The sequence below is a fragment of the Vanessa atalanta genome, chromosome 27, assembly GCF_905147765.1.
Source record: "Vanessa atalanta chromosome 27, ilVanAtal1.2, whole genome shotgun sequence".
In the NCBI taxonomy this organism is placed as follows: Eukaryota; Metazoa; Arthropoda; class Insecta; order Lepidoptera; family Nymphalidae; genus Vanessa; species Vanessa atalanta.
Genome location: NC_061897.1, coordinates 3,987,106 through 4,010,977, shown reverse-complemented (window position 1 = coordinate 4,010,977; position 23,872 = coordinate 3,987,106). Strand labels below are relative to the sequence as shown.

The window sequence follows — 23,872 nt, the reverse complement described above, 5'->3', positions numbered from 1 at the left end:
CACCTCTAATACTATAAGATATATACAAAAACTCTATCAATTTATAGAGAAGTCAGTGACAAGAGATATTATAGCAGATAATTTATAGATACCAATATAGAGCAGAAAAAAAAATTAAAAAAGAAAAAGTAACTACCAAATATTAGCCAAATGTTTTGTCCACCTTGGTAGGTTTTCGGTTCATTACGTTTAAAGAGACAGATAGAGACAGAAGAAGAAGGAGAACTTTGTAGTGATTATAGCATTTTATTGGTTTATTATTTGAAGGAATAAATTTATGAAAATAACTATACAATTCTTACCAAGGATATCTTGATTGGTAGTTCTTTGAGACGTGACAGTGAATCGTATAACATAAACTCCTTTAAAGCACGCAGGTACTGCATGAATGTAACCTCGACCGTTAAGCTTTTTGAGCAGGCGTTCAGTAAGGGTATTATCACCCTTCAGACGGAATGCCACCATTCCTGTAAAAAAAAGTGATGATGACGGAACTCTCATGTTAAGGAACATTTTCTTCCAATGATTAAAATTGGCGTTATGCTTAATTTTTTTTTTAATTTATGTACTCTCATTTCAATAATTGTCCGAGTTAAAATCGTAATGGATTGTCTTCGTTTAATTCTAACAAATATATTCCACATTTTTTTTTATTCGAATGCTATTTGCGTAAGGACATGCTCCTAAATTCCTTTTTTTCTTTTTATTCTTTGATAAATATTTTATACTTTAGTTAGTTTTTTGTCATTATCAAATATATTAACTGTTAAAAAGAAATAAAAACTGTTTAATATATTAAAATGAAACAAAATTAAAACTTTTAGATGCTGTAAGTTATATTTGTATTGTTATAAACAGAGATTCGACTCGAGACGATCGAGTACAATTAAAATATTAAAGTAAAATTACTGTGTGCCATACCATAATAAAATATTGTATGACTATAGCTTACCCAAATTTCTCGGCTGTGGTATATCAAAACGCTGATCAGCAAGAACTAATGCCTCAAACTTTTGAGCTAAGCGGACGCTCTGAAATGCAAAGAAAATACTTAAAATATGTATAAATATACTCTGGGTAATGAAAATGGCATTTTTTAAATACACAACTGATTCAAATAATTAAAATCAAATACGTTTGTTTATTTAAACTTTAATCAGTGTTTATCACAAGCAGGTATTTCTTACCTTGAACCAAGATTTTATGTCCCTTGTTCCTGTAATTACACTTGCTCTCTTGTCTTTCAAAACAGAACACAACAGTACTAAGAATTAATGTTTGGCTGTAGAATGTCTGATGAGTGTACCTACCCAGACGAGCTTGCACAATGCTCTACTACCAAGTATGTCAAAGTTCTAGGGGTAGATAACATTTCTGTAAAATATTTTAACATAGAGACAATATTAGCATACCTCACGAATATGTTTCTGCAAGCCAACAACCCCGTAGCTTCTTAACACAAACCAAAGTTTCAGAGCTCGGAAACGACGACTCAAAGGGATTTGCCAGTGCTGCAATAAGATGAAAAACAAATTAGACAAGATGCAATATATAGTTGAAGAAGCTGATCGTATCACATCCATTTACGCCCAAATACACGATGCGATTTGTGTTAGTAAAATCTATCACCAGAATTTGATTCATCAGATTTATAGAATAGTATTCATCGTATAAAATTATAATGAAGATGCTACGGAGAAGATTAATTACGCTCAAGATATTTATTGTGTACCAAGCACGCCCACCACCATATTCCAAGATACCTTTACCAAAATCAATAAACCCCTCCACCTATAATAAATAAAACATACAAGGAACTCCTTCTTATCAGGATTTTCTAACTGTATATTCTCCGTAGATCCGTCAGAGATCTTATCGTATCCGTGTAATTTCGATTCTTCATCGCTTTCATCATAAAGATCACCACTGGGTGGGTAACCTTCATCACTATTTGATACACTACCGTTACGTTTCCTGTGTTCCTCATCGTTGCTTTCTATGTCAATTTTATTTCTCGTATTTGCATCTTGAGATCCGACCTATTGTATATTTAGAAGTTATACATTAATTCTTAATATATTTTCTTTATCTAACTCTGCTTTTTTTTTCATTTATTAATTTAGAATTTTGTGATTAAATAATTTAATAGATATATTAAAATTATACTCACCATATAATCGATTGCTTTTCCTGAAAATAAAATAAATCTGCTTATAAACATGATTCAACATCGTTTTAATTTAGATACTTATCTAAACCCTTAAGTCTTTAGAATAATAGAATACACATAGCTATTAACGTTGCTATATTCAAGAAATGATTTGTTTTGTTTAATATTAGTAGAAGAATTGTCAAATTGATATTTAAAATTTTTCATCAGAAATTTTCACACAGTTACTGACCCACGTGCACATGCAACACGCAACACGTGCACGTGCAAAACCTACGTGGGTACCTACCCACATTATGTTTTTTTTTTAATAATAATAAAAATAATAAATTATAATCATTTTATTTATACAAGAAACTCATGTACGCAATTTGTTTTTCGTATTATCTAAATCCAGGGTAGCAACTCTGGTAGTGGACCTCTGATCCCGAAACTAATATAAATTGTAATATCAGAGTCAGTGATTCTTTAAATCTTTCAAATTGGGTTTTCTGGAAGACATAGCTAATTCCCCACAAGTCGAGCCGTTGTACAAGACATTAATTTTTGTAGCCCTAATATTCCTATGTATTTCTGATGCACAATAAAATATATTAACAATAGAGAATATGCGTGTATAAAAATAATTATTAAAAAGTACCAAAAATAAATACGAATTTCAAAGTAGTTGAAACGCAACGCTATTGGCCCGATCGAATGTGACGTCACAGTCTACTATATTCATGTCAACATTACAGAGCCTAACACTTCTACAGTTCACTAGTTAATTTTCATTATAGACTGTGACGTCACAGCAAAATGGACGCCGTTCACATTTCCTGAATCGTACTGCTGATGAAAAAAATGTTTTTCCTTGCTAAATTTTAGTTTTTTGGTGTTAGGTATTTTTATACAATTATGATAACGATATAAGCTATCGCATAAAAATATTTAAAAAAATACACGCATATTTCCTGTTTCTTTAGATGTTCGTAGATGACTGAGCCGTGATTAGCGAAACGAAACGTTAGATTAATTTAAAATATTTACCAGAATTCTCATGTCGTAGATAAATTGGGTTTACGTTGAACGTCCTGTGCAATGCAGTGCTGTCTCTAACCCTGAAATTATAATCATCGTCATTACAACCCTGAAACGGAATATATTCGGACTAATTTGGGTATATGGGGTCATCCTTATTTTTACGTAAGACGATTTTATTTGGTCAACCAAAAAAAATTAAAATTATTTGAAAAAATGCGGGAAACCGCACGATTGCTGAGGTTTGCTCGGATGCGTACCTTTAGAATCTTTTAAATTACAAATAAACACATTTCAAAAAGTTGTTACTTTGAAAAATAAACCAAACGTGTTTTCATTTTCTCCTTTAGATTCTTACGTAATACATAGGGTGTCTGCCAGTTCTTATTTTTTCTTATATTAGGGGGGAGGGGGTCAAAAACTAGCGAAAATAGTCTTACGTAATAAATGAATGGTCCCTATTTAGTACTAGTAGAAGAAATTAAAATATTTGATTCAATGATAAAATAAATTTGACGTAAAATCTCATGATGATGATCTCCTGGCGGATTTCGGTCACGTATAGCCATTCCCACTTTATATGAGAACACAATGCAATTTATATTCCTATACTTTAAAAATCGGTCAGTAAGGAATCTGACTCGAGCAACGCGACTTCAAGCGATGGCTTCACAAACTAATTGAGGCACATCTTATTGCCACTGATTTACTTGTCAGATAACCAGTATTGAATTTTTATTTCCGACCTGGATTGTTAAATCAGAACCACAGGAACTCCCACCTTGTCAGCTGGATTTTAGCATAATGGCTACAACGACGAATACACAGTTGATTATTAACTCACCACATAGCCGTACAATCAAAGTTCACCATGAGCCATTTCGAAGGATTGAATGCAAACGAATCTGCCAAATCCACTCCGTCCAGCCAGTGCCTGATACAAATTTAATATGTTTATAAATCAATAAGATACACTTCGAAGGTTATTCGAAAAAATAATTGTGCGTGAGATGTGAGCCGGGTTCCACGGTAGTAGATTTAATTTAAGCAGGTCATGACTTTAATTTTGACTTATTTTTTTTTTTATTTTCCTTACAATCTCGCGAGATAGATTACAATCTAACGGTACTTACTATTCTACGGTGATATAAAAAGTTCGAATTTGGTAAACCTTAAGATTTTCCAGTAAAACCTAAGATTTACCGACACGAGTTGATAAATGTAAGTATTTATTATAAAGGGACGACTTTATCGGACTTTTACCATACTAACCTAACCTATTTAAATTATTTTCATTTCGGATATTATTTTATAACACGTTATGATATGATTTTTTCAACTTTAATGGTGGCAAAAGTTTGAATCGCAAACCATTTTGGGCATTTACCATTAAGAATTGGTAAATCTTAGGTTTTACTGGAAAATCTTAAGATTTACCGTAGTTCGAGCTTTTACAGTAACATATTATATAAATTAAATTGTTCATATTGAAAATGCTGCTCTCATCGTTGAGTACAATATTATTTGATACACTATTTATCCACCTGTATTCCGGGCAGATGAAACAGCTGCCAGCGTATGCAGCATCCACGTGCAACCACGCGGAATGCTTCTCACAGACCTCGCCTATCTCCCGGAGGTTGTCGAACGCAACCGAACCAGTGGTGCCTAAAGTGGCGCAAACCTGCATAGAAAAATAAGATTAGATTTAATTCCAATACTATACTGATACCTTATAGGGCTGATGTAGTGAAATCAAAGTATTCTATTAATTAATTCATAGAAAACTCCCGCGTCTGAGTACGTTAAGCCTCTGGGAGCTAATTCTGATTGTGTTAGATTTGCCGTCCCATCGAATTCTGGAACTGATGTATTTGCTAAGACGTAATTGTCTTCGAACATTCTGTCACATAAATATGCTATATCTATACAAAACCCTCATACTTTTTTCCTTTGTATTATTTATCCTATTAATTGTGTATAACATTTACGACTTTAAGAACCTAGCTTTGTACACTAAAAAGGTAAAAATCGTATGAACTTAGTTTTACAAATATGTCTTTAAGATTATTTAAGTGAACATGTTATATTCTTTACGAAACAATAAATATCTTAAACCTCAAAGATTATATTACTCTGTATCTATATAATCTTCTTTGAACATAATAGCAGAGATCGGCTAGAAGGATACGATCATTGCTGACTTTGATATTTCGTTTGAGAAGGTTTTGCTCTAGATTCAACATTTCGAAACGATAGTTAAATTAATGGACTCAGCGATGCACCTTTGGGGAGCCCTACTGCCAGCAGCGGAATAATTCAGGCTGATGATGACGAAACGATAGTTTTTCGTTTAGCTAAAGCTCGTAACTATAATGAGAACGAAGCAATGATAATAGATTACTATCTTTCAAGACAATTATAGAATACCATAGACTCGCGAGCGAAACTTCGCGATTATTCCAAAGATTTTTTTTTGAATATGGAATTTCAAATCCATGACAGTTTTTGTTTTGACTTCGTTTCATTTTAAACTGCAAGTCACTCATCTATATTTGGCGCCAAAATTATGAAACTTTATATGAACTTATTAGCTCAATTTTGTTTATGTTTTTAACTTTTTTTCTTATACAGCCGTAGCAACGCTCTCTAAAAGAGACCGATTTTATTATATGCAGCTATCTTACAAGTATTCAATACCATGTTTTTTATTTTGTTTGGTGGTGCTCGATATTTCGATATTATCTTCGTTCACGAGACTGAAGTTGACGGCATTAGAAGTGTCCATATAAGACCTCCTTTCTCGTACGCTTGCTACGTACACTCGATCCCGTGTTTTACAGACGAAGTCACCGTATCGATTAGCGATTTTTTATATTATTGTTCTTGAAAGGAGTGAAGATAAAAATATTCTACGCAGGACAACTACGCAGGACGTGGTAAATATCCCGTATTAAATACTTCTAGTAGTAAATAAAGCCATGTTAATTTAAAATCTTACGCAGCTATCTTCCCATAATCTCTGGGACAAAAATTGGCTTACGTTATTAATATATAAGACCACTATGATTCTTTACATAAATAAAATATATCCGAAACTTTATATCAGTGTTCAAAGACTTAGCAAGATACGGCACAAAGCTGATTAACAGTAATATTTTAATGGAATAGGAACATCTAGTCATCTTATACGCTATTAGTCCAAAGATTGTCTGCTTAGTACATACTTAAATTAATAGCATCTCAAGCGATCGTGCAAGTAATTATCAAGTAATGAAGTTCCGTATCATGAGAACGATATGCAGTTTGTGACTTTTTTTTTAAAATAAAGAATTTTACTCGTGAATTGGTGGAGGCGCATCTTAACCGATGATTGCGGATTCAAACCCAGAGCACTGAATTTTCATGTGATTAATTTGTGTTTATAATTCATCTCGTGCTCGAGGAAACCTGCATGTGTCTAATTTCAACGAAATTCGGATATATGTGTATCCGCCAACCCGCATTAGAGCAGCGTGGTGGAATATGCAAACTTTATCCTCAAAAGTTGAGACCTTAGCCCAGCAGTGGGAAATTTACAGGCTGTAAATGTTGTTTTTGTAAAATAACAAAGTGAGCAAGGATTAAGGATGTATGCAAAATATATCTACTTGTCTAACTTTCCATAAATTTTGAATATATAATAAAATAGATTACGCTGCATCGACTGGAAAAAAGGGCCTTAGCCGATGTTTCGAATAATAGCCATAATTGAGAATAAAAGCCATATTTAACTCCGTGGTATTCGTACCGGAAGTTGACGAAATCAAACTAAAATAATAATAGTATATGTGTACCGTAGTCAATGCACGAAAAATAAAATGATTTACAGAAAGTTCATACAAATTTTCACGAAAAAATAACCGCTGTTACCGATATCGTTATGGAGATATTCTTGGTTAACGTTTGACGTTTCAGTAGCGTTCTGTGAACAGCTTCAACTCAGTACGACCACCATTTTGGACAAGTAAATGCCAATATATGACTATATAACGACGTAATATAATAGATTCAGTCATATTTTCATTTCAAGTAGCTTAATGGTACCACCTTAATGGAAATAAAATGATTTGATTGCCTCAACTTGTACTACAAAAGTAAAATTGCGTATTCGTTTTAGTAAAAATCGTAAATCATTAAATAAAACGATATATTTTTTTCATTAAAAGTTAAAAAATCTAACAAGAAATGATTCTGCATTAACACGACACGAAAATTAACCTCAAAAAAATAAATAGATGTACTGCGGATTCGACTTTACATACATCCTTAAATAGTTTAAAATAATTTATTTTATTGGAATTATTAACGGTGCATTCTCAGTTTAAAATTAAAAAAAAAAAAAAACTTAATACAAACGTCAATATTAGTGTTCTGTCAAATGACTGTTTTTGTTATTGACAATCAGTATTTTTTTTTTATTTATTAAATTAAAACTAAATTATGATGATGTCATTCTGACCGACGCGGTGACAGCGGCCAATCTCAAAAGAGACCAGCCAACTACGCAGGACATATTAATAAACCACAAGTGTGTACGCAAGCACTCATTGTCATAATCAAATCCAAGGCAAAGGCACGACCGGAAAGAGTACAGGAGCGGGAAAACGGCTTTACATGTTTTCCGAGGCAAGGGTATGGACACACTTCGAGACTGTTACCGAGAATTTTTCGACCGAAAAACCCAATAACGTTGAACGGGGTTCGACCCTAGAACCTCTGGATCTGTTTGTTCTATCCAGCCACTAGACCAACGAGACAAACAAAAAAAAAGTATTAAATTGAAAAACAAGATTTAGTGTCCATAATTTCACAAATTAAATGTGTATTATTTCGAAGATAATTTACCCAAATAAGAAAACAGAATTCAACTTTGAGATTATTTTATATCTAGATACAATGTCGCTCTACGAAAGAACTAAATCAACGAGTCAACCTTGTTATCTTGGTGTGCGGACAGCTACGCTTAACACTCGCCAAACGTCAAACTATTTTACTAGTGTGCGTGTGATTAGTGGCGAACTTTCGGCCATATTTTTTTTCAACGAGTTGTCAGCTTTGACATTCTAAGATTTGATACCGGTTAGAATTAAAGCGTTACAGAATAATATCTTAAAGGCTTCAATCGATTTCAATTACATCGAGATATCAAAGAATATTTCAATCATTCTATTAAAAGCATTTGAATAAACATTTCCCTGGAGCTTCATTATAAAATAATAACGTAAATTGCAATTTCCAGGGTATTTTTAAACAGCATCTGTTTCGTGCGCTCGGGGACCAATTTGTTTAAGCTTATAAACAAGTAGCTGGGGAGATTTGTCGTTGAGTTGTCGTCTTATTTATGGAACACTGAATTAATTATTAGTAGTTTATTTTATTTCTTCAATTAAATAAAGTATAAATAATTTAAATATATTATTTTCAAGCCCGTCTGGCTAGGTTATCACTTATCATATGGTCTACAGCCAAGCAGTGATATGTAGTATCAATGATATCTTCAACATGTTAGTGGTGCATTAGCGATAAAGGGAATGATATATTTTTTTACGGTACCAATGTCTATGGTCAATGTTGACCACTTACCATCAGGTGGCAAAAAATTTAAGCATAATGACGTTTCAAAAAATTTTCATCTCAAAATATATAGACCCATAAAATCACCATCTGATATCGCTCTACTTCAAGCAGATATAGATGCTCTCTAAAAGATAGATTATGAAATGTGATGGTGATGACTTGTACACTCTCAACTTCCAAACTCTGGACTGAGAATTTTCGAACCAAAATACCATTTAACTTTTTAATTTACCCAAGCTGGGAGTTGAAATCAATATCTCAGGACCAACAAGTTTATAAGCTAGCCACTATAGGTATATCACTTACCCAGAACGGCACCAATCCCTTGGCCTTATCGTTGAGGATAGCTTCTTCAAGCTTCGCGCCACGCATACATTGATTTTCATCAGACTCGATGTAGCGCATCCTTACCAGACCTAAATAAAATAGTTTACTAAATCACACTCATAACATTTATTATAACATTTTACAAATCAAATCAAAATATACTTTATTCAAGTAGGCTTTTACAGGCACTTTTGAATCGTCATTTAAAAAACTATATTAAGTAAAGCTACCACCGTTTCGGAATGTAGATTCTATCGAGAAGAACCGGCAAGAAACTCAGTAGTTACTCTTTTTCAACATCTAAAACTACATTCATGTTTGTTAAATACAATTGTATATGTATGTTATATATCCTGCTTGGAAGTCAACAGGCATTAACTCCACGCTTTTTTATCATCTATATAATCATGTATCGAATAATATAACTTCTTTACCAATGCATTTTTTACAAATGATTTGAATTTATGAGACGGCAAAGTTAAAAAATCTACACATTTCTTGGAACCTAACATAGATCATTCATAACAAAGAAGGCAGTAAAGTCGACCAACTTATTTGTTTATATCGATGATAAGAGGAAACATCGGGAAAAATCTACATTAAAGCAAGATGTGATGAGCTATCCAATAATGAAAGACGAGATGTTACTATTCCATTTACATATCGAAAACACGCTGTATATAAAACTCAGTGTACAGTAAGAAAAGGTTCGTTACCTTAAGGTCTATTTTCGTGTGCTCAGTATGCGCGATAATCTGCTTACAATGTACACTATTTTGAACCTAGTTATCATACTATGTAAGTTTAATTTTATGTGCAGTTTTCTGTTTAATGCTTTAGTTTCAAAATATGCTAACAGTTCAGGACTTGATAAAGGAATTAAGGTTTTCTTACTCTGACTGAACATGGCGTTAATCTCTATGAATTAGATGGATTACTATTAAACTACTGACAAACTAATGACTTTGACTTGCGAATCATCAAAATCATGGATCAGCTACCACGAACTGGCTTTCAGTTCATCTCAGATACTCACCAATTAAACCAGCCTTTTCAACTGAAGAATGGGCTTGGTCAGAACAGTAACATATCAAATGTCCCAGCAGCTCCGATGATTGCAGGTCAGGGTTCAGACTCGCCAACTCCATGAGGGCTCGAGTTCTTGCAGCCAGCAAACTTACCAATGTTGCTTCGCTTGCTGTTGTCTATATTAGACCAATTTTATATGATGTTTAAGATTTCACAGGATAAGATGATTAGGCTGCATTTATAAAGAATATTCGTGTTGTTCAATTTCTTCTAAATCGAGATTTATATCGCTTGTGACGTAATTCATAAAGGAAATAAACTGTATTTATTGTCTCACACTACAAAACTACTGGTGTGAGGTGAAAGGAATCAGCTCAGTATTATAAAGTTTTAAGCAAGGTTTTCAGCATATCCATTTCCCTCGTGCTTTACACCAAATTGACTTTATAATATGTGAATGTGTGCACATGAGCAAGTAAAAACTGTGTGTGTGTGTGTGTGGTTTTTTTTAAATTAAATATCATTTGATTTTTGTTACCAAAATTGAAATATTGGTACGTGTTGCTGGTAAAGTTGTCTTATAGTTATTGATGAATATATTTGGAATAAATGCAACTCTGAATTAAGCTTAAACTCTGAACCATAGTAATAGAAATGTAAAAACAAAATCCACAATATTCATATGTATTTAGCTATAGTTAATATATATCAGTTATATATACATTTGAATCGACCATTTATTTTCTTATAATTTCAATTTTAGAACATTACCTAGTAAATTATAATTCACTTATATCGGAATATCCAAACTTACTTGAATTACTCCACCTCCAGGACTATCGTTCTTCTCGTTTAGGAAACATTCGGGAAGACCCAGCAGCTTGCCGAGCCAGTTCATAGCTATGGTCTCCAGTTCAGTCCCAGCTGGAGATGACGCCTGAATTAGTAGTCCAAAATTAACTCAATGATTGTAGATGATAGAAAAATATTTGTTCGGCAAAATTGTAATTTTGTAAAGATAAATTTTTGCCCACCTGTGGGATTATTTATGTCACAGTAAAACATTAAAATAAAAATCAAAGCTAACTTACCCAAGTAAAACACAGAACATTTAACGCACTAGATAGCATTTCTCCCATTATGGAGGGGTAGGAGGTAAGCGCTGGGAAGTACGCGTGCATGTGGGGACTCTGCCAGTGGACGATCTATTGATGAGATAAGAAATACTTATTATTAATTTAATTATGTTACCCACGAAACATTTAAAAATAGAATGACAGTTGTGTTTTTATTTATTTATAATAGTATCAAAAGTAACGACTTTTAAAGAAAAAAATCAAATTTTTTGGCTGATTGTGTAAGATTAATGTTTGTGAATCAACGGTGATGTTTCTGTACTGAATAAAAATTCAGACGATCACTGTACTTTACTTGATTGTACTCAAAATGATCACAACAAAACTATGAGTTAATTTATGTTTACCCCAGGCATAATATGATCCTCCACATCCTTGAATATGTCATCCCATTTCTCAGGCAGTTGCGGCGCTTCAGTGGGCAGCCGCTTGTGGAGGTATCCTGGTTGGACTCCAGGATACACGCGATGATCTCTGATGTTTTCGAGATAATCTGCTATGTAATCCACCATTTCTTTTGCTGTAACATTTTATTTTAAATATAGAACACACATTCAAGATTATATTTGATATTTCTTTATATGTGCGTTTTCTTCCTAAAGTATTCCACTTCGTGGCTCATTTGTGTAATATTGGAAAACGCCTTACGATATTTTGTTTTTTTTTTTTTTACATATGTATTTATCCTTCATATATAATCATTATAATAACTGTAGATTTTATAGATAAAGCCAATATAGAATTTCGTCATCACTTTCTAACGTTTCACGGTCGTGATCTGCGATGAGTTGCGAGTTTCTTGTACCATATACACATCTACTGTCTATGCGTGAATAATTTTTTTTACAACAAAGCATATATTTTTTTTTAAATAAAGATCAATACCGCCCTATGTTGAAAAGCTTGTAAAGCAAATATTCTCGCCTTTAGAAATTGCATTAAAAAAGCTAGGTGCAACAAGTATGTTTGAAACGAAGGATTTTTGAGCGGCTAGCAGTAAATAAGACTTGGTGGTTAGTAGCCGTTTTCCATAGACACTGACACTGTTAGAAGTACCAACAATTTTTTTTTTTTTACATTTAATCCTCCGGTGACATGTAATCAAATAAGTCACTCTGTAATTTATGTAGAGTCACAGATTCGATCTCTGCTTATATCAGAACAAGGCACAACAATGTATTGATATTTAACAATGAAAGAAATGATGAATGAGGTATAATATATACTTATGTATATACTTATAAATATATTTATCATTTATTTATTTATTATTACCAAATAATAATTAGAAATAAAAATAACTAAAACAAATCGATTAATGCACTTTTTTAGTATTTATTTCGTAAAAACAATCGATAAATTAATTATCATTCAAATATTACATTTATTAATTTTATCAAAATAGAATGTTATCTCTTATGTTACTTTTTAAACCTTAACGTTTAAATATTATATAATAAAATTTTAAATTAAATTAAATCTTTAAGGCTCGACGTAAATTTCAATTACAAATTAAATCACATAAATCAATTAAATTTTTGACTTTAAATATCGTAATGTCTTTTCTATAAGTAAAATGTTTGTAAGTCTATGGCAAATTCAATCAAGTTGTACTCTACAAATCTAATTGTAGACTTACAAACGAATGAAACAATGCTGAACGCGATCTTGGTGAATCACAAAGAACAAAGATAGTACTAGAAAAAAGTATATTGATTTAAATTTTAATTACTTTTAAAAGAATTCATTTCAAATTAAGTACAAAGTCTTTTAACTGATTCAAAAAGGAGCATTCTCAATATATCTATTTTCTTAATCTATATATATATATAGATTAAGAATATATATATAAGCAAAATACCACTTATTAATCAAGAAACTATAACACCACAAACTTAAAATTTGGCAGGTCCCGTATAGGGTGTAGACATCCGCTAAGAATGGAGTTTACGAAACTCTGTACGTATGTTACGTAAAACGGTGGTTGGTAGTTTTTTTTATGATATCGGTTGTGAGCAACTTGATAGTAAGTGGCCACCTTCGCCCACAGACAATGGCGCTGTAAGAAATATTAACCATTCCTTCGCCGATGCGCCACCAACCTTGGGAACTAAGATGTCATTTCCCTTGTGCCTGTAGTTACACTGGCTCACTCACCCTTCAAGCTACACAGAATAATTGACACAAGCCATTGTAATGTGCAACCATAGCACATAAAATTTGTCATAGGCATATTACAAATTAAAAAAAAAGTTATCCTAAGAAAACTTGTTTTTGATTTTGATTTCACTTTTCAAATTTCGAACACTCTGTATATGATTGATATCGCTTTAACCTGTTTAACATTAAAAAACTGTTTTGAGTTACCAGATACAGTTGAGCCCAAATCCTTCATTGAACAATGAAAGCCCAATGACACAGCAATTCGACACAACCGAAGAGAGATCAACCACAAAGCGCGTTTAACGTGTTTTCCGAAACTGAAATAAATCCCTCAGAACCGACTTTAAACTAAACAGCTTTTGAAAAATCTACCAAATCAGGATTTCAACCCAAGACCTCTGGATATGCAGCCTTATCTACATCAATGAAAATAAATAAAAATACTAAAGAGATTTGTCTAAATAAACGCTTCATTGATTGTTCATAGAATTCAATTTATAAGTTAATATTGCGTGTATTGATGTTCTGCTCCCTATGTTCAATCGTTTACTATATCCCATAAGCCTTTTTATGGGGGGTGTTTATTTGCGTTTACGAGAATACAGATCCTTATTTGCTTCGAAACAATATTGAACTTTGTTCTCTCGTGACATCAATTTATATATTGTAATAATAAAACTACACTTTGTGTAAGCCCATTCCCCCTCCCCCCCCCCCAGCTAACAGCAATACTTAGTACTGTCGTGTTCCGGTTTGAAGAGTAAGTTCAGCAAAAGGGACTTCACATCTGCTGAGGTTGACACATTAACGACATGAGGAATATTTCTTACAGTACCGATAGGTATGGGCAGTAGTGACCACCAGCCTTTGCCTTGTTTGCCTACCTTTAAAATGAAAAAAAAATCTTTCATCGCTAATGTCTATGGGGAAGACGCATATTTCAAAACTGTCAAATGAGCCACCTGACAGTAAGTAGTTTACTAATTGACGATACGAATTATATAATTACGACAATTACGAAAATTAAAATATTTATCTTAGTTATGGCGGAAGTGTTGTGTTTTGTTTTAACTGACTTTAGCTCTTGGTCACTTGGTTGATGTTGTATTTTTTGTAAGCGATAACTTCGTTACGTAACGCGTTACGGCGCCAGTCTGTCAGGCTTCCCTGCTTCCCATAATGATACTATTAATGTACAGTCGGGGTAAGAAAAGGTTCGTCACCTTAAGGTCTTTTCGTGTGCTCAGTATGCGCGATAATCTGCTTTACCGATTGAGTATGACATATTGCGTCGCAATGTACACTATTTTGAACCTTGTTATCATACTATGTAAGTTTAATTTTATTTGCAGTTTTCTGTTTAATGCATTAGTTTCAAAATGTACTAAGAGTTTATGACTTGATAAAGGAATGAATTTTAAAACTGAAGAAGGTTTTCTTACTGACTGTACATACACAAAATTCTAATGTACATATTCAAGAATTGTAACTAAGAATAAAATATATAATCAATTAAATATTTTATTAATAAATAAACTTCTCTTAAATTATCATATTAATATACATCAAATTTTACTAATAACCTAAGCTTTTCTGAATTAAGCAATTTAAATATTAAATAGTTCAACTTAAATTAGTTTAAGTTAACACTTCTATCGTCCACGCACATTTAGTTTTTTACTATTTGAACCTTAGCGTCCCCTTAATAATAACATTCTAGGAGCACCAAGGCTTCCTGTAAAGTCCTCGACCTAGGACACCGTTCACGTCGGGAGGGTAATTAACGCCTAGGGTATGTACATAGATATACATACAAATTAACATTGACCATTGAATTATAACAAGAATTCCATAATAATTATACATTAAACATATGCTATTTAAATAATTATCTTGTAATTTCATAAAACTGCATTATTCGTACGTCGCCTGAATATAGATGAAGTATTTATTGTTCCAAGGTTAAAATGTTGTGTTTTTTTTTTTATTATAGGCTTAGGTCGTTTGGAAAGTGGACAACCTTTATTATTCCAATACTACGTGTTATAGTTTCTCGAATGATGTTCGATTTTCAAAAATGACGTATCGCGGATATTGATAAAATAAAAATCATTTAAAGTCTATATCATTTGACATTATTATATATATTTATTTATACCAATACCCGATCGAAATATATCCACAAATATAGATCTTTCGATCGTCGAAATAATGATTTTCTAATCGATAACTTATATCCGCAAAATTCGTATCATTATTAAATCCATGAAATTCAATGACATGAAGTTCGACGGGCGGCCATGTTTGACGCTAACGGGTGCGTTCAGAAAGTGTGTTACAAATAATAATTTCGTACAGTAAGGTAGACTCGATGGAAACGCATCCATATAATAAAATTGGAGTGCCTGTTTGTAATATTAAAATAACCGCTTTTTACTAAATGCATATACACGGTACATATACCAAAATAACATTTTTTTTAAATTTTTGTCCTTCTGTCTGTTTGTACTACCGGCTAATCTCTGGAACGGCTGGACCGATTTTGACGGGACTTTCACTGGCAGAAAGCTGATGTAATAAGAAACAACTGATGCTACAACAATAACTTTTTTTTAATTTAAACAGCTAGTAATAAATAAATATATCGACGTATGTAAAAATGTTATGTTATATTAAAAACAAAAGATAAACCGTATTCGTTTAGTTTTATTTATTTTACCCGAGCGAAGCCAGGACTTTATGTCTACGTCCTACATTTTGTTAATAAAATTAAAAAAGCGAAAGTTTGAGATATGGATGTTTTTACTCAATCACACCAGAACGGGTGAACGGAGCTGAATGGGATAGATTCTATTCCGGAATAGCAAATGAATACCTATTATCCCTAACACCCTCCCTTCAAAAGCAAAGTCGCAGGTGGAAGCTAATCTATACTAATATTATAAAGAAAGTAACTCTGTCTGTCTGTCTGTCGCTCTTTCACTATCAAACAAATGAACCGATTTTGATGAAAATTTGTATGAAGCAAACTTGAACTCCAAGGAAAGAAATAGGCTACTCTTTTGCCAAACATATGACAACCATCCTCCTAAAACGAGCGAAGCCACGGGCGACAACTAGTAAATAATATAAAAATGTTATCTCGATTTAAAATATATATCTGAATATATAAAATAGATTTACCTTTTACGCGAAATTCTGTGTGATCCATGATGCGCTCGTATCCTTCTTAACTGATTCTGGAACAAAAAATTATATTTAATATTTCTGGTGGTAGTTATATGTGTATATTTATTTATTTATTTATCAAAACTATACACACATCATTACCGGACACGGTTGTCCTAATTCGATAACACAGCATGTTTAATAAAAATCATATAATACTTATTCGAAATAAGTTATAACGTATATATAGTATATAGTATGACTATTCTGTAACAAGAAACTCGAACCTCACCACAGAACTCGAGAGTGAAATGTCAGAATGTGATAAAAAAATTTGATTATAATAATTATAAAGCTTATAGAATAAACGATTGTCAACATTTCACGAGTGAGATTCGAAGTGAGTTCTTAAAGAATCGCGCTGCTGGTGGCTGTCTTTGTGAGCTCACTCAGGCTGTAACAAAAGTTTTTAACACACATGTTTATAATTAATGTTATGTAAGGAGCGTCATTATGTCTACTCAAATTAGATCTCCCTGTTTATCTGATAAGTAGCTTATCATTTAGAAAGAAAATACCCTGACCTGAGAAGAACCGGCGAAATACACTCAGAATTTTACCACTACTCTTACTAAAGCTTAATTTTGATATAACTCAGTGGTCATAAAACATGAATCTTAACAGAAGATTACAGGAACAATCCCGGGCATGTAATAATAAACCAAGCCGTCATGGCATTCGTAGGAAGAGAATCAGAACAAGAAATAGTTTCTTAAAGAAACAATTTCCAAATAAAAAAGTATATTTATAATTTTTATTTTATGTATATTTATAATTTAATTTAAGTAAATAACTGCAAATGGTGTCCAAATTGTATCATTTAACTTCCAAATTGGATTCCAAATCCACAGATTATCAACGGTACCTTTAAAATGACATATCATGTATTTTGAAAAGGATTTTTCAATATTATCAAAGCACTTTTGAGTAATTTATATGATTACATTAAGAATAAAACACCTACCGCTTTTAATATAAATTGTACCGTCAATAAAATTAAATAGAAATTCAGTAGTCACTATTTCCACCAATGAAATGACATAGGTATCTAGATTAATCAATAAAATTAACCAATCAGATCGATCGATCACACTAACACACATATTTAAAGAGAAATCGAACGTTATCTGGATCTGCCATTGTCCGTTTTATTTTCGACTGCAAATAAATGATTTTGATTTTTTATATATTAGATAATTTTATCTATCTTTTATATTTTCCTGTTTAGAGTCAAGAGTATCAAATCATACCTGTAGCCTACATAATATTTCGTAATTTATCGCCCCTCGTCTTCAATCAATACTAATTTAGCGCACGCCAGTGCAGTTGTGGGGCTTCTTTGGCTTAAGGGATTATTAAACTGTGTGTGTGTGTCAATAATGGTGGAACCGAAATTCAATGTTTAACGACAAAGGGTTTGTTGGTACAATATTTAATAATTAAATCATATACTTAAAAAAAATTGATGTGTTAATATAAAATGAGTTTTCACCAGAACCGTTACACGTTACACTCAAATTTGACCTTGAAAGTTCACGATTGAAGTTTCAATAAAAAAAAATCTAATATTCCCTTAGGCTTACCTTTAAAGTTCCTTGTGTCAGGTTGTCTAAATGTATTTAAAAAAAAAAAAAACTCAATAATAGTTCCCGCCCGCGAGTTTTGGGGGTTAGTTGTAAGTACCTTATCTGTACCATCGATGACGTGTATTAATTTGACAAATTAACAAATTAATTTTGATTGACATTATTAAGGATTCGTCTAAATTTTATATGTTCGTTAATTTTATTTAATTAATGTCATATCGATATTTCTTAGTGACCAAATGTTTCATTAAATAAACTGTATTAGAGCACGCAACAAGCATCTATATATATTAAAAATACGAAAACTCTGACTATTACGCTTTCACGACTCAAAGGCCGAATTTGATGAAATTTGGTTTGAAACGAGCTTAAATCCCAAATACAAGCAATTTATACCTAAAAAATTCGAACCTATTTAAAAAAAGAACAATAACTGGTTTTGAAAGTAGATTATACCGACAACAACCGAATAGATATCTTTACTCTTTTCCACCAATGAAATAGCATGGTTGTATTAATTAAATACAATTAAATCAACCAATCAGATCAATCGATACGATCACGTATACACAATGACACACATATGTAAAAAAAATCGAACGTCTGAATTCCATTTTTGATTTGCCGACTGAAATTGTCCGTTTCATTGTTTCAAACGGAAAAAATAAATGATTTTTAAAAATATTTTATATTAGATAGAGCTTGTATTCATTTAAATAATTCTATTTTTAAATTTACCCGTTTAGATACATCATACTATTTGACGTATACAGAATTACACACACATGTGAAAATAAAATCGAACGTCTCTGAATTCCTTTTTTGAATCGCCGACTGCCACCAATAACATTTATATTATAACAGTTATTATAAATAAGTTTAAGAAGTAGGTTCTTGTATAAAGTAAATATCTTAGAGTAAATAAAGAAATACGTCAAAAGCAAAGACAATATCACAAAAGATAGATTATGACGTATGGCGGGAAGACAATTTAAAAAATACTCATTTCGTGTTTATTGAACTTGAACTATTTCAATCTCGTGTTTTTTTACAGCTTGGAAGCGATCGATTTGTCTCGTTTGACGTCTAAACATTATACCAAAGATGTTTTTTTTTTTTTGTTAAGTGATTTTTTTCCAGGTTGAATACCGATGATTCCGAGTTCAACTTCAAGTTTCAGTGAATTTTCTTGTGCGGTGAACGTCATCCCGACTAAGAATAGTTTTTGTGTTTTTTTTTTTAATTTTTTGCAGTGACATCTTAGAACTATCTAGGTGTAATTAATTATAATTTAATTTTATATTGAAAAAAAATCATTAACATTGACGTATTTAATTCATCAATATTATAAGACAATATATGCACACTCTAAATCAATGAATGAATTAAATAAAAAAAAAAAAAAATTATTTAGCCATCAGGCAAATCGCTTCCTGTTAATTTAGCTTATAGATGTAAAAACTTGTAACCAATTCTAACGTCGCTAATCAACATTGATAACTAAGATGTTAATTACGTCCCTCGCGCCAGTTACGCTGGCTCACTCACCCTTTAAGCCGGAACACAACAATAAGGCACTTCGTCGTAGAATATATGGTGAGTGGACCCAAAGCGAGTAAAAGAAATAACAGATTTGACAATTTCTAATGATAGCAATCTGCTGTGCATCGTCAATGAATACTTGCTATCTTTACTGGAAGAAATATTTTTACTAATTTATCCATAATATAATTTGCTATTTCTGCTTGAATGGTTCGACTTCGATACGAAGGACCTCATGGACCTTGTCCTGTCATGTCATGAGTCGTCATGAATTAATTGGTTCATATAGAAGATTTTGATTCTATTCACACAGTTGTTAATCATCACCGTTAAACCGAATCAAGAGATTTAATTTAAATGCACTGAAATGTTAGCGTCTGTCGGGTTTTGTCGGTAGATGATAAAAAATCGTCGAGTCAGGATTCGGTGACTTAAAGTCAGCATAAATATAAATTTAATTCTACTTAACTCACATCTCCATATGGTGCTATTAGCTCGTCACCGTTTTCAACAAAATCTACGATGGCAACGTTATATTTAATACTAGCTGAACGTGTGGCTTTATCCGCGCTTAATTTATAAAACATTACCTATAGGACAAAAATCGTCACCCCCTCTTTTGCTCCCTGGAGGGATGGATTCCAAACCTACGCCCTTCCCCGGGACTCAAACTAACTCCATGCCAAATTTCATCTGAATTAGTTCAGTTTAAGCGCGAAGAGGTAACAGACTTTCGTATTTATAATATAATGATATAATCATTTTAAAATGTCAATTTAGAAGTTCTTGTAAAAGCCTATTTTAATAAAATTTATTTATTTCCACCAATAACGTGTGTTGGTGGAAATAAATAAATGTAATGTTTTTGTCTTGGCTCATGAAATATAAATGTAGGTATATCTACGAAACTTCTTTTCGAAACCAAGGATATTGCGTCACAACCAAAACCCTTTTCCTTAACACAACACTATACCAGCTGTAGACACTTATCAAGATAGAACCTCAGTTTTTCAGCTCCTCAGCACATTAGACCAGCATGCTTAAATGATTTATCTTTAGACACTATCTAGAACCTTTAAGACCGTCATTTAATTTTGAGAATATCTTCTGAAAAGATCTTTTGAAATTCTCTTTTATATTTTGGCGCACCTTATCATCTGGTGCCTAAAAGCGGCTGTTTCTACACTCTACCCTAAAGCTTTTGCCGGCTTAACTTATATAAGAATTTAAACTAAACCAGTATTTATATTCCTTTCACTATCCCATTAGTTTAGTATTTTTTTTTAAACTAAATCCTCAAGAAATAAATTCAATGTATATTAAACTAAATTATTAATAGACCTCTCGGTATTTATTTCCGAACCGGTGGTAGTGTTTGATTTGACAATCAATAAGTTATCGTTATTTGATATATTTTTTAGGAGTAGAGGTCGCAAAGTTAGAAGATGGGAAGATGAACTAAAATTGACCCTAGGACCCTTTTGGACCAGAGCAGCAGCAGACAGGCAGCAATGGAAAGAATTGGAGGAGGCCTTTGCCGTAAGGCATACCGAATTAAGAGACATTATTTAGTAGAAATATTTACTTTTAACGTAATTCCTTTGTAAACGTTTGTAAAGTGTAAGTTTCGGAAGTAAAAGGCTCTATTGTTATTATAAGTTATCGTTATGCTTCTAAAGGGAATATGATTTCTGAATCTATTTGATTTGATTTGACTATATTTCAAGATAAAAAAAAAATTAAGACGTTCGTTTATTTTCCGGGAAGTACTGCAAATATTTTCAATCTGTATTTACAGTTCAAGTAAATATTTCCTGTTGGTTTTACCGCCAACAATATTCGGTGATAAAGAAATTGACATATTTGTCCGTAAACAGTGACTTGGTATCTTTATATTGAGGAAAGATTTGGCAGTTTGTAGACCATGAACTACGTATCTAATGATTTAATTTTTTCACTATTAAAAAACTACTATATACAATAACATCGAGTATGTATTCATTCTTGTATTCATAAAATCCACCAGGAAACCGCAGAGGCAAAAATAACTTATATAAAAAGTTTTTTTTTTTTGTTTAAACGCGCCTGAACTTATGTCCTGAACTGTTAATCAGATTTTAAAAATTACTTTAGTAGTTGATAGATCAATTCTTAGGTATTAATTATACTTTTTTAATAGCATAGGTAGGCAAATGGTCACGTGATGGTAAGTCACTACCGTCCAAAGACATACCGCACATAGACATAGACTTGTAAATATTAACTAAATTCATCAAACTTTGGAGCTAAGATGTTATGTCTTGTGCCAATTACACTGGGTTACTCACACTTCAAACGGAAACACAAAAATGGGCACAGAGCCTTACAACCAAGTAAAATACGCAACTTTACATAATTTTGAATTTATTACACTGAAAAATCATCTAAAATCAAATAAACTATAAAGTCCCCAAGAGATTGTCCCGTTAAATTGTACCCAGGATACTGATACTATTACAAAGACCTCTCAGTCTTTTGCTAGCGCTTAGCTAAGTCTTTGAACTGAGTGAGTGCCAGCTTTTGGGGCACCAGAAATGTGGACCGGTTTCTTAGAAAGGTCTTTTGTAACCATTTTCGTATGTAATGATAACGGACCATCATTAGATACGTAGTCATCGAAACCTAGTCTCGCAAATGATAATTATTTTTATTATCTGTGCTGAGCAAAAAGTGAGTATTTAAGCAGCTACAGCGACTGCAACGGCTTTAATTTTTTTAACAAATTAGACTAAGAATTTTATAAGCTATTATTATTATTATAGAATTTAGCTTGCAATTTTTATTGTATCGCTTTTGTAAAATCGTGCAAGATCTCTTTAATCGATTTCCTCTTGTCCCACGGAGTTGTAATTTAACATGTTGAAGGTTTATGATAACCTTTAATTAATTCCACATTCACGATTGGCTTCAGACAAATAGACAAGAAATTTCGTATTTAAAGCATGTTCTTAAAAATGTTTTTTTTTTTCAAAGATATATATCTAATACAACATTAAATATATGTTATTGTATAATTCAAAGTTAAGATATCAAAAAATTTTTTATATTGATTTTTTTAAAATTCAAAATTAACTAAATTTAGATATAGATATATTTTTTTTTTTTTTGTAAGAAGAGTTTATATATTTAAAAATAAATATTACCGATGTAGTAACTCAAAGAAAAAAAACAAAAAACCAAAAAAGGCGCTACACATACTCACCTATAAAATTCACGATACGGTCAAACCACACAAAGATAAACTATATTTTTTTTATAATTGTTTTATTAAGAGCGTCCGTGTAACACTGGTTGGTGGCGTGCTATTGGATGCCTTTTATAGGGGGTGAAGATGTCGCGTATAGTTCGACCGATTGGTCGACTGGTCGGTAGATTTATCGGGTGATACGTTTGTGCATAAGCGGAAGCGATTTTGCAGAGCGACGAAATTTAAACATACTTCTTTTAAGTAGACTCTTACCCTGACGAAGACATAAATGTGTAAATCTTAACTTAGTTCAATGTTAAGAATATGTAATTTTCGACTTCACCGTAAAAATAATTGTAATTGAAATGGAGGCCAAGTTCTGTAAATAATGATGAAGTAATATAATACATTACGTACTAAAATTAATTTGTAAGAATTTCTTGATTCATTCAGTAAAATAATGTGTGCTATTCAAACAGAGCAGAGATTACTGCGATAAATTAAAACTTTAAGACTTGACTGGAAACTTGACCATATACTTTTTGAAAAATTATTATTATTATTAAAAAATCATCCATTTCATAAATTGTCGAATAAAACATATATATACGATACTCCTCTCCTGAGTCGTAAGAGGCGCCTTTTTGATTGCAAGTAAAGAAATAACTTTACTTGAGTTCCAAAGGGCGAGCGTTTTTAGTAAATAGATTTACATTACTTGGTGTTAGGGCTTTCTACCGCCAAATAGCAATACTTAGTATTATTGTGTTCCAGTTTAAAGGGTGTTTCAACCAGTGTAACTAAAATCACAAGGGACAACAAGGAC

The 23,872-nt window shown here is 32.2% G+C and overlaps 1 protein-coding gene across 2 annotated transcripts in view; it reads right to left on the bottom strand.

The window, feature by feature from the left end:
* The window catches only part of LOC125074455 (histidine decarboxylase), a 32,129-nt gene extending 9,004 nt beyond the window's left edge, over positions 1-23,125 (bottom strand). Inside the window, exons 1-14 of one of the 2 annotated variants that reach the window (XM_047685830.1) lie at positions 23,062-23,125; positions 16,648-16,703; positions 11,649-11,821; positions 11,257-11,370; positions 10,980-11,102; positions 10,173-10,341; positions 9,116-9,225; positions 4,735-4,874; positions 4,035-4,124; positions 3,200-3,270; positions 2,171-2,190; positions 1,413-1,511; positions 953-1,031; positions 303-467 (exon numbers count right to left, since the gene is read on the bottom strand). In XM_047685830.1, coding sequence (XP_047541786.1) covers positions 303-467; positions 953-1,031; positions 1,413-1,511; positions 2,171-2,190; positions 3,200-3,270; positions 4,035-4,124; positions 4,735-4,874; positions 9,116-9,225; positions 10,173-10,341; positions 10,980-11,102; positions 11,257-11,370; positions 11,649-11,821; positions 16,648-16,675 — 1,381 coding nt within the window. In that variant the 5' untranslated portion in view covers positions 16,676-16,703; positions 23,062-23,125. The remainder of the gene's footprint in view (positions 1-302; positions 468-952; positions 1,032-1,412; positions 1,512-2,170; positions 2,191-3,199; positions 3,271-4,034; positions 4,125-4,734; positions 4,875-9,115; positions 9,226-10,172; positions 10,342-10,979; positions 11,103-11,256; positions 11,371-11,648; positions 11,822-16,647; positions 16,704-23,061) is intronic. The other variant, XM_047685829.1, reaches the window with a different exon arrangement.
* Between the last annotated feature and the right edge of the window lie 747 nt (positions 23,126-23,872).